Raw genomic sequence first — 12,589 nt, forward strand, 5'->3', positions numbered from 1 at the left:
CCGTAATGCGTAATTTAAATTGATGTATCGTTTTATTTCATGTTTCTATTTCTAAAGTTTTGACTATTTATTGGTTAAACTTACTTGAAATAAAAAAAAACAGAAGCCAATTTTCAAATACCCCAATTTTGATATAGTACACACTTTAAACAGATTCATGAGCTCGGCATAACGAGATACCGAATTAGATCGGCAACACGACATTTTACTGATTGTTCAGTAATCCATATGCTCTTTTCCGAAATTCGTTAATGTAATATTCTGATATCTCGGTAAAGCGCGTTCTTTTGCCGAAGTTTGGAAAAATATTATGCTGTGCTTGTCAGTAAACAACAGATATACCGAAATCAGCAAATCCGTTTGCGAGATTTCGAACAGTGTGTTTGCTTTTACTGAAACTCGGTGAAACACTTGTCATTTAATATCTCTTGTCGAATGTTACAAATGTTACAGTTAACAAATTTAGTATTGCCGAGATTATCAGTAATTATTATTTTGCCGAGATGATTACCGATATCTCGGCTGTGCAAATCTCGGCATTTTTTTGCCGAGATTCAGCAATAAAATTTAAGTGTGTAGGTTTCTTAACACTACACGCAGAGAAATGGAGCAAGTTTAAAATAACAAAACAGTTAGTAGATTTTTGAACTTGATTTATGTTTATTTCAGGCTAGAATATGATTGTTTTGAACCCATTGCACCCTTCAACATCAACAACGATCTCTGTTTGATTTGAATCAAAATTTTGGCCTAACAAAATGAAAAATATATTTGTTCATGCTGAGTTTTTTGTTGAAATAAACTAACTATTTATTATGTGTCAACCAAAGTTGAATTGATAGTATCGAAATGTTCACGTTGATTTGATTCTGTTATATCTTTATGTCATGAAAAATATAGATTCAATTTTTCTAAGATCTAAGAGTGTAACGATACAACTGAGTTTACTGTTTAAATGAACCGTAATAGTTCCATGTTTCATAAACCGCTTTCTTTTCTCGCGAATAAATCACAGCATTTTTTGTACGGAAAAGTTTGTACGCGTTTTCTTAGTAAAATTTCATCCGTTCTTTTCTATTCCTGGGGAATTTTGAACAATTCAAGCGTATGGATTGATATTTAAGAATATTTTTATAATAACATAACATAACATATTTTCTTTACAAACAATACTTGATGCAGGATCTCCATCTCTACCGAATTTATTGAAAATTGATGGAGCATCGAAGCGTTGAATGCTATAAAAATAAAAAAACTGGATTTGATTGTGGCATGGGAATAAAATGTTCGTCTTAGATGTTTGAAAAAAAATCAATTAAAACAATGCAAGAAAATTTAAAACGAATATAAATAAAAATAAAAGTAGTATCAAAAATTACCCTTGTAAATATGTTTGGAAGAAATTATTTTATTTAAAGAAACAAACAAAAATGAATGATTTCAAAAATAAAAAGCGCTAGTTGAAATAACTGAATTCAAGGAAGTTTAATTCAACTGAGAGATTTGTGAATTTAAAGCGCTACAATTATTAACTTCATCAAAGGCTCGTTAATTAAAAACTAATTTTTCAAATTGAATTTACTGTGAAATTGTTTGTCAAGAAATTGACAGGATCGTTTAAGTAAAATATTTGTTATTTTTATCAAAATGTCGCTTGAAACAAACTAATCTGCTGAGAAAAAATAATTATCATGTTTTGTAGTTTCTAGAATCAATATTGGCTATATCAAACCAGATTTTTTATTGTCACTATTTCAACAAAAAAATTCGTTGTGTGAAACCCGAAATAAGTTATTCTTACAATTTTTTCCACTGCGTGTAGAGATACCATTACCGATCAAATAACCGGGTTTAAAGTTCAGCTTGAAAATACACGTATCGTCTAATTGCCCTAACTATTTATTGACTTTTTAACTCGTCAATATATAGTTAATACTAATTTTTTTTATAATTTTGTGATTTGTATGTTTTGAGTAACACTTGGTGTAAACCGATTTTTACCACAACCGGTAAATAGATAGAGAAAAATGCTAGGAAAAAGTGTGCTTTGTCGGTTACGAGCTTCGCACGGCAGTGACGGGCCTAGAGCTACTTGACAGACTGCCGGTCCTATCGAAATTCTTCCGAGCCGCACGTATTTGGTATAACGACTTGAAGTAACAAAATTAATCAATTGGAAATAAAACCATAATTCACGTTACTAATCGTCAACAGTTTCATTTGTGTTTAGTTTCAGTTTCCCTCAAATCATCCAACAAACCTGGTTTCACATGCAGGTTACACTATTTCAAACGTCTAATTTAAATTCATCGATCTAAAAGTTACCACAGGGAGTACAAATGAACAGCAGTACATAACACATCAGCTGTTAACGCCTGTCTCTCTGTCTGAAAATCCGATTTACTTGTTTTCAACCTTTCTGATACATGCATCCTTTTTCAAGTGCATATATATATATATATATATAACCTGGTACACATGCGAAGTTGTTTACTCGTGGATTGTTTAAGTTATCAATATTTTTAAACTGCACTGACATAGACTTGGTATATTGGTGGTATCAGAAATAGTGACAAAATTATCAATCACGCGCCGATGGATGTTGAGTATTTTCCAACAGAGGTAATGTTTTTACTTAATTAAAATATACATTGAAATAACACTGTTTTGATTAGGTACTCTGTCGAGTATTTGATTCCCTTTCTTGGGGAGAACGAAAACGCATTGCATTGGTTTGTCGTCGATGGAATGGAATCATAAAATCCGATCGGTATCTTCGCCAGACCAAGCTTGTGCTATACAACTACTCAAAGGTTCAATTTTTCTCAGGAGTTGATGTTGCTTTACTCAATATGCAAAAGAATATTGAATTTCATTCAAATGCCATGCTCGATACAGAAGAGCTGATGGCGGCGATAAGGGAATCCTTCCCCAGTGGACTGGCTGCAGCGGAATCTGTTGATTTGTTTCTAAGATCAGACCATGAGCAGCTAATCAATATAGTGATACAGAATTTGTACAATCTAAAGCAACTTATAAGTTTAAATATTCTAGCGAATGAAGGATTCAAAACCTTCGAGAACGGATTAGAAATACGAAACGATACACTACAAAGACTGAAATTATCGTTTTATCAAAGTACACCATGTCATGTGCTAGTTCCCAAACTTACCTCCCTAAACTTAGTTGTCCGACATATGAATGATATTAATCTGTTAAAGTCGATTTGTGAGCAACTTAGAGAATTAACTATAAATTTTCAATCCAAGGAATTAGTTCCTAAATTGTTTTTGTGTAACTTCAAGAATCTTATAAAGCTCCGTCTAGCAATCGAAAATGATAAATATTTACCGTATACTATTAGTCCAACTAACATAAGCTGGCAAGGAACTCAAATATTTTTAGACACAATTAAAGACCTGAAATATTTAGAAATTATAGATAAATGCAATATGATTCGACATAACTATTTGAAGGTATTTGCAAGTGCTGAATCGCTGTCCCATCTTACCATCAATTACATCATTTTGGATTCATCGATGGTAGAATTTATCTCTAATTTTAGGAAATTGCGCTATTTAAACTTACGTGGTTGTTCGACAGCTGGGGAATCTATTGTGCTAGACTTACCATCACTACAGGAACTACTGATGCCGTACAAACATTACTCTACGCTACCATGCACGAATCTACACCAGCTGACAACGTTATCCTACAGTAGTTCGCAGAAAAACCACGCTCAATTTCTTCAACAAATAGCAGAAAGATTCACTAATCTCACAACCCTCAATTTATTGAATTTCGATTATGAGTTATCTTGCGAATCATTCCTATTTTTAAATAGGTTACAGAGTCTTCATACGCTAACAATTCGAGATATGTCTGTATCGAATTATCTGTTCACACATTGCCCAACACTGCAATCCTTACAGAAGCTCGTGTTACACACCATCGTTACGGTAATTTATTTTTTATCTTTTTTACAAAAAGTCCTATGCTCATTGCTCTAAATGTTCCTCTTTACTTGAAACTAAACTTACTGTTAGTTTAGGGGTAAATCCTATTCTCGGTATTTTTATCTTGAGAAAAAGAGAGTGGCTTGCGTTCTAACATAAGACTTTTTGAAAAATAAGTTTAAATTGTAAATCCAAACTAATGCTTCCTTTAATTCACAGGAAATATCACTCGTGAAGGCTATTCCGGAAAAGTTTCCTCGTTTGTACAAACTCAACATCGATAATTGCTTTTTCTATGTTTTCACTCGCGAAAATTTTAAAAATCATATTACGTTCGATCATTTGAAACACCGAATGCCTCTATGTCGTATTTCCACTGTAGGATCGACTGTTTTCACAAATGAGCAATATGATGAAACCCCGTCTATACTACGGATAGAAAAAAATGTTGATCCTTAACTTGATGACGGGTTACAAAATGTGAATTTTATGTATAGAACGTAAATGTTTGAAAAAAAATGTGATATCTGATTAATTGAAATTTTGTTTTTTGGTCGATTCGTATGTAAAACAGTTAAAAGTTTAAGTTTAAATCGCGTGAAATTTGCATCCAGCTCGAATTCTTTTCTTTGAAATATACCAATGAAAACTCAAATGCCGTTTTTGTTTGCAGCACTGCACTTACGTAGTGTTTCATCGACTATACTCGTTCCAATTTGAGTGTAATCAAGGCGTCCTTTTCTACCCTACACCTGTAGTACCACCCTTGGAAACAAAAACGGTATAAAACAGGATTTCATAACAAATCTAGACCAAGATGGGAAAACGGCGGAGGAGCCAAAATATACGCCACGTATATTCCATCTATAGAATAGTTCATTAAGTATTACTTCTTTTACTAAATTCTCCCAAAAAATCATCTAGTCATGTTCATGATATGTATACACCTGTACATATATTAATCATGGTCGATATGTTTAACATACGACAATACTAGCTACGACTCTATGAAAATGTGCTCTAGGAAAGAGAATAAACTCACTTCTATAGCGGCCCTTACACGAGCATTAAAAATGTCATTTTAAATGATGTCATTTAAATGATGTAATTCAAATTTGTTAGAAATTTCGTCATTAGTGCACCACTACACGTTCATTAAAATGATATTTCTTTTTACTAATGACATTTTTAATGACTCGTGCAAGGGCCGCTTATCTGTGAACTTGAAGAGTTAAGTTGTAATAAATATTGGCGCCGAAACCCTACCTGAAAATAAAACAAATATATTAAAAGTAATTAATATAACAGTAAACGGATATAAAAGTTCACAATAAAGTTATTGTTATGGTCATAATTCAAATGTTTTATTAAACGATGATTACTGTGTAAACGCCTTTCCATAGATATCGTCAAAAAATGTTCATTAAATGATAATAGACTATTTTTGCATAAACCGGAAGATTTGGACTCGGTGGAGTGTGGTTCTACAAAGACGGTGCCACATGTCATCATGTATGCGAAACCATTCATAAATTCCGAATACAATTTGAAGAGTAACTAATCTGAAGTTAAATTTAGACAGACGAAAGAAGACGAACGAATGTTATGTCATTTTGGTTTTGACAGCCGTCACTGAACCGGTCCATGGTTGAACTCGTAATGAATAAAGTTCATGTTTGACATGTACCAGTAGTTTGATTACATTTCCTACAACACGTATTCAAATTAGAATGAACACGTGAACAAACCACCGATAGCTGTCAAATTAGGTTTTACACGATGACGACACAAAGAACTGCCGATGAATCAAGTTCACCTTTGACAGCTGTCATGTTTTTGTTTTGTTTTGCAACTGCAAATAAAAATATGAAGTTTAAAAATGACGAGAAACTGCCGAAACTGATCAGCAACACGTAAATTTGCTGATTGCTCAGTAATCAATACGCATGTTTCTGAACTTCGGTAAATGCATTCACTGACATTTCGGTAAAATGCTTCACTTTGCCGAAATTTGGCATAATTGCTTGCTGAATTTATCAGTAAACAACAGATATGCCGACATCAGCAGAGACGTTTGCCGAGATTACGGAATATGCGCTAGCTGTTGCCGAGATTCAGCACAACAGCTGTCATTTATTGCCGCGTAGCATTTTCGCTTCGCATTGCGCGATTATTTTCTGATGAAATTCTCCAGTGAAAAAATGGGTAATCTTCGAAGAAGTGTGGAACCACTTGCAAGTAAACATATTGGATAAATAGCTTGAATGTTTCGCTTTATAAAAAGCGACTTTATCAGAGCACTCGCGATAATAAGGGAAAACACGCAACTCGGAGCTCAAAGCGTCCTTGAGACAAAACTTTGGGGGATATGCTAAAAAATAACCCAATGCATGGAATAATTCAATGGATCAAAGTAAGTTTATTTGAACAATACCGTATATGCATCATTGAATATTGAAAATTTTTGTAAACCTGAAATCAATATATATATATATATATATATATATATATATATATATATATATATATATATATATATATATATATATATATATATATATATATATATATATATATATATATATATATATATATATATATATATATATATATATACAAGGTGAGATGAAAAAACTGCAACCAACTTCAGACTGCTGTCATTTCTAAACCGCTCGTCCCACAGCTGTCAGATTTATTCTAGTGACAGCTCATTATATTATTTACAAGCGCACAAAAGCATTTTGGTGGGAATTTTTCAGAAAAAAAGTTATTTGTGATGGAATTCAAGTGTGATAGTGTGATTGCTTTGCATTTGGCTGGAAAACCACAAGTGGCTATCGTTAGAGCCCTCCAGCATTTAAAAGTGAATAAATCTTTTGTGTCTCGTACCATCGCTCGTTACCGTGATACTGGTAGCGAAGCCCGACGTCAAGGAAGTGGACGAAAAAAAACAGCAACATCGGCAGAAATGGTTCGAAAAGTGAAGAAGCGAATTGAACGAAATCCGCGTCGCAGTGGCCGAAAAATGGCTCGTGAGCTGAACATATCGCAATATGCCATTCGGCAAATATTGAAAAATGAGCTTGGACTAAAGCCATTGAAGTTCCAAAAAGTGCAAGATCTTACTGATGCGCAAAAAAAAGTTAGACTCGAAAAAGCTAAAGAGTTGCTTCGCTTGGCCGAAAGTGGTGAACTGCCGAATTTGGTTTTCTCCGATGAGAAACCATTCGTTATCCAGCAGTTTGTAAACAAACAAAATGATCGTGTTTACTTGCCAGAGAGGTCAGCTGAAAATTTGCAACTTCGGTTGGCCACCAGAACTCAAAAGCCGGCCATGGTGATGGTGTGGGCCGCCATAACAGCCGATGGTCGCTCGCCGCTCGTATTCATCGACCGTGGGGTCAAAATAAATGCGCAAATCTATCGCGAAAATATTTTGGAGGGAGTTCTGAAGCCCTGGGCACGCAAACATTTCGGCCGCAGACCTTGGACATTCCAACAGGACTCAGCACCATCGCACTCAGCACGCGCCACCCAAGAATGGTTAAGAAATGAGGTTCCTCGCTTCATTTCCACCGCACAATGGCCACCAAAATCTCCGGATGCCAATCCGTTGGACTATTGTGCCTGGGGTATTTTGGAAAGCAAGGTTGGCACTAAAAAATACCAAAGTGTCGATCATCTCAAGCAAGCGCTTCGCCGAGAATGGGACAAAATACCGCAGAGCCACTTTCGGGCAGCGTGTGATGGTTTCATTGGCCGTTTGAAGGCCATAGTTCGTGCCAAAGGTGGCCAATTCGAACAAATCTAAACCGATTCTCAAATTTGATGTTATTTCCGACATTTTTTGCTTTCATTCAATAAAATTTAAAAAAAAAATGAAAAAATTATGGCGTTTTACTTTGTTGCAGTTTTTTCATCTCACCTTATATATATATATATATATATATATATATATATATATATATATATATATATATATATATATATATATATATATATATATATATATATATATATATATGTATATATATATATATATATATATATATATATATATATATATATATATATATATATATATATATATATATATATATATATATAAATATATATATATGTATATATATATATATATATATATATATATATATATATATATATATATATATATATATATATATATTTATTTATTTATTTTTATATTTCCAGCTCGACTCAAGGCATCCGGAAACGCAGCTGATCGTAGTGATGTCTGAGGAATTTGGCGAAGGAGACTGGTCATTAGTTTGGAGAGATGTAATAATTCCCAAAGGACCGGAAATACTGTCAGCATTTAAAACAAAGATGTTTTTTGCAGTATTCGGTATCAAATGCGAGCCTTCCGACAATTTTTTTAAATTTTTTGGATGCTACATGCTGGCAACAAATTTGTAAGCCTCCTTTTAATATTAATAAAATGAATTTTTGATCCTAAATGGCGTGTTTATAGTGTTGAGAAATCACAGACAAAATTAATCGACTAGATTTTTAATTACTGATGATTCGGTAATTTATTTTTTCAATTTTTCGTTTTATTGGATTGCCGAATATTCAGTGAACGTTTCACTGAGCAAACAGTAAATCTTATGCTGACGATATCGGCAATATTTGACGTTTGTCAAATTTGAGGGTGCCGAGACGTTCAGTAATTTTATTTTTGCCGAGATGATTACTGATTACTCGGCTGTGCGAATCTCGGCATATTTTTGCCGAGACTCAGCTATAAAATTTAAGTGTGTGCCTGTTAGAAACGTGTTTCACAGTGAAAAGAACTAAAAAGGTTGCTCTATATGCATTCGACAATGAGTGATTTCTCCTCGAAAAATAGGTAAAAATGATTTTCAGTGTAGGGTAACGTGGCGCCATCATGACACATGCAAGTACTATCCCAACTAAAGGAATATTCGAAATGACCGATAAAATGATTAAAGAATCAATGATTTAAGGTAACACAACAACACGTACTGCTAATATCAATTACTGCCAGAAAAAGTTTTTCATGAAAATGATTCAGGGACTCCCACACCACATGTTGAGAATAGCTGGTCTAGAGTTTTGTTTTTACGTGAGCAAATCGACTTTATCCGCAAAAGGACGTGCTCACACTTTGAGACACCACGCCAAAAAGTTATTTAGTTTTCTGAAAACGTTTATATACAAAGAAGAAAGAACAATATGGCAGATTCAATGTGTGTCAAGGCAAATATGAACCGTTTTTCAAAGGAGAGCGAAACGAACATTAAAAGCATATGGAGTTTCAAGTCCTACTTAGAAATTATCATTATTCTCAGATCAATTTTTTTGTAAGTCGATGAACTGTTGGTTTATCTTTAAAAGGTATGTAATTTTTTCCGCTTTTCTTCTATATTCACTGAATCAATAAACATAAAAAGAATTTCACATTTTTTCGTTTTGTTTACTTCTCTACTTCCTGTGTTAGTAATAAAATTCGCCTTCGTGCATTTTTCTTGAAATTGGCTGGTTTTCGCGACTAAGACAAATCTGCGCGTAGTTTTATAATCTCATTCTCTATTTCCAATAGTAAAAAGTTTGTAAACTATCTAAAATAACGAAAATTAATAGTTTCGCCCTTCCTTTCTAACAATTGAAACCTGTTTGTTGGCATGGAAGACGGAGGATGAAACTTACATAAACAAACGGAATGACAGTTTCGCCTTTTATAGTTATTTGTATTACTAAGATTGAGATTGTTGTAGAATCCGAATCCTTTGAAAAACAGCTGATAATCGATCTCAAAAGAATTTTCGAATTCGTCAAAATTATTATTAAAAAAAAAATTTAAATCAACTTTAATGTATCGAAACGTTGGGCAGTAGTTGCCCTTCTGCGTAATCGTTAAAAAGGTGACACTCAAACTAGAGGGACTTTTATACCTGTTTTGCGGTTCAAGTTGAATTCTAAAGTTTCAACAGCAGTTCAAAACGATGAGTCGATGATGAAACGTATATGTTTTTCCTCACATCAACATTATCATTTTTGAAAATGATTTTAAAAAAATTTACATAACTCTTAAACTGCCCTTACACGAGACAATATTATTGTCAATACAGGGAGTATTGACAATACTTTTGATCGTGTAGTGGAAACTTCATTGGATTGACGAAAATATTGTCAAAGAAACAAACCTGGTCATCAATCCGACAATACTTTCTCTTCAGAGAGAAACTGTTAAATATGTGCAATGAACTCTTCTCTCAATGTTTCAATGTTCAGTTGCAATATTTGAAGCTCCAAACGCTTGATTTTTTCGAAAAATGCGGACTCAAGTTACCAAGTCAATTGGATTGATGGTATTGACAATACTTTGGATTGACAATAATATTGTCACGTGTAAGGGCCGATTTACTGGTTTCGTTTTGGATAGAGTGACTATGATCAGAGTGGCGACAGCTGTTCGTTTGGAATGACAGCTCCCAGTTCCAAACGAGCAAACGACCTGTCAATTCAATGTAAAGCTTATGGAATGTTTTGAATTGTTGGTAAACTTTCGGATGAGATGTCGCCACTCTGGTTATAGGCACTCTAGTTTTGGGTGTATGTCGTATACAGAGATGCCAGATATTTTCATAGAAAATCTGTATTGATTCGTATAAAATATCTGTATTTATCTGTATTCGCTAATAAAATGAAATTTCTACAATACAATTATGTTAAAAGGTGTTATTCCAATAGATTATGGTTATAGAGTGGTAGATTAAATTTCATATCTTATATTATATTCATCGACGAAATTTCATATTTTTTTCCTATCAACAACAATTGAATTATGGTGCCATATACTTGTCTAATTTGAAAATGTTCACTTCATAAGTTGAGATGGATTTCCAAAACCCAATATGCAGCGTCGAGTCAGGTAATACAACTGTCAGTCTGGCAATAATGTTTCATGATGCCAAGACTTGTCTAACTTTTAAGTTCAATTTAGTTACAAATTTTAATATAAATGGATTTCAGTGTTCTTCATTAAATCTCTGCACAAAAAATATATATTTTAAAAAGTGATTTGTACGTTGATTCCTAAACGTTTATCTCGTCATTGCAATCAAATACTAATAGATAGCTCAAATACTTTTAGATAGTTTAATTATTTCCTTAATACTTTTGGTGAAATCTGTATAAATCTGTATTAAATTTAAGAAATCTGTAAGAAATTTGTACTCTGTATTAAATCTGTATGCGCATGTAAAAATCTGTATAATACAGATAAATCTGTATAAATGGCATCTCTGGTCGTATATGTTTCGCGCAGAGATTCCAGATATTTTTATAGAAAATCTGTATTGCTTTGTATAAAAAATTTGTATTAATCTGTATTCACTAATGAAATGAAATTCTTACAACAAAATGATGCTAAAAGATGTTATTCCAATAGATTGTGGTTGTAGGATGATATATTCAATCAGTCATTGCCACGCTCACAAGAATATTCAACGACGAAGTGTCATAGTTTTTCTTTAATTTTTTTATCCATGATTGAATTGTAATTCCATATATTTATCTAGTTTGAAATTGTTGACTTTATAATTTGACATGGAATTTAAACACCCAATATGCAACGTAAAAGATAGCTTCTTCTTCTTAGTGAGATCTGTATAAATCTGTTTTAAATTGAGGAAATCTGTATAAAATCTGTACCCTGTATTAAATCTGTATGAGCATGCAAAAATATGTATAATACAGATAAATCTGTATAAATGGCATCTCTGGTTTCGCGTTTCCCAACATTTACCTACCCACTTAGAAAAAAACGTTCAACGGTGGTCCTTCATTGGTCCAATGAGTTTGATCATTGGTCCAATAAAAGTCCAATCAATCGTTCAACAGGAGGCCAACACGGGACCTTCGTTTGCCGATTTTGAAACAGACCGTTGAACCGGATGCCATTTTTTACGTTCAACAAACCCGGCAGGCAGAGGTCCATTGTTGAGCCATTTTTAACATTAGGTGTTGGAGCCCCGTTGGACTAGTTTCACTGCAGAATTTCTGAAGTTTTTTCCACTTATTTGTTTAAACTAACAATACATACCTGCACAATACTTCTACTTCACGTAGTATAACAACAAATTTTCTTTCTATGTGAAGGTAACACTTAATTTTCACACTATTTTTGCAGGACAAAAAACAACAACAAACCGTTCCAGCAAATTGAACGAATATTTCGTGCAATATGTCGTTCAACAAGCGCTCAAAAACCAACAAAATTGAACAGCCTGCTGAGAGGGTAAAATTTGTTGTTATACTACGTGAAGTAGAAGTATTGTGCAGGTATGTATTGTTAGTTTAAACAAATAAGTGGAAAAAACTTCAGAAATTCTGCAGTGAAACTAGTCCAACGGGGCTCCAACACCTAATGTTAAAAATGGCTCAACAATGGACCTCTGCCTGCCGGGTTTGTTGAACGTAAAAAATGGCATCCGGTTCAACGGTCTGTTTCAAAATCGGCAAACGAAGGTCCCGTGTTGGCCTCCTGTTGAACGATTGATTGGACTTTTATTGGACCAATGATCAAACTCATTGGACCAATGAAGGACCACCGTTGAACGTTTTTTTCTAAGTGGGTACTCACGGAT

The 12,589-nt window shown here is 33.6% G+C and overlaps 1 protein-coding gene across 3 annotated transcripts; it reads left to right on the top strand.

Moving 5' to 3' along the window:
- Positions 1 to 2,389: 2,389 nt before the first annotated feature.
- On the top strand, positions 2,390 to 5,299 carry LOC131437851 (uncharacterized). Of its 3 annotated transcripts, XM_058607468.1 has the most exons (4): positions 2,580 to 2,622; positions 2,676 to 2,770; positions 2,830 to 3,959; positions 4,176 to 5,299. In XM_058607468.1, exons 3-4 carry the CDS (start codon positions 2,853 to 2,855, stop codon positions 4,413 to 4,415), a joined length of 1,347 nt encoding a protein of 448 aa, XP_058463451.1. In that variant the 5' UTR covers positions 2,580 to 2,622; positions 2,676 to 2,770; positions 2,830 to 2,852; the 3' UTR covers positions 4,416 to 5,299. The 3 variants fall into 3 exon arrangements, with proteins under 3 accessions (XP_058463450.1, XP_058463452.1, XP_058463451.1); XM_058607467.1 differs by having other exon boundaries at positions 2,390 to 2,622; positions 2,676 to 3,959; XM_058607469.1 differs by lacking the exon at positions 2,676 to 2,770 and having other exon boundaries at positions 2,391 to 2,622; positions 3,566 to 3,959.
- The last annotated feature ends 7,290 nt before the right edge of the window (positions 5,300 to 12,589 follow it).

This window comes from Malaya genurostris, chromosome 3, assembly GCF_030247185.1.
Source record: "Malaya genurostris strain Urasoe2022 chromosome 3, Malgen_1.1, whole genome shotgun sequence".
NCBI lineage: Eukaryota > Metazoa > Arthropoda > Insecta > Diptera > Culicidae > Malaya > Malaya genurostris.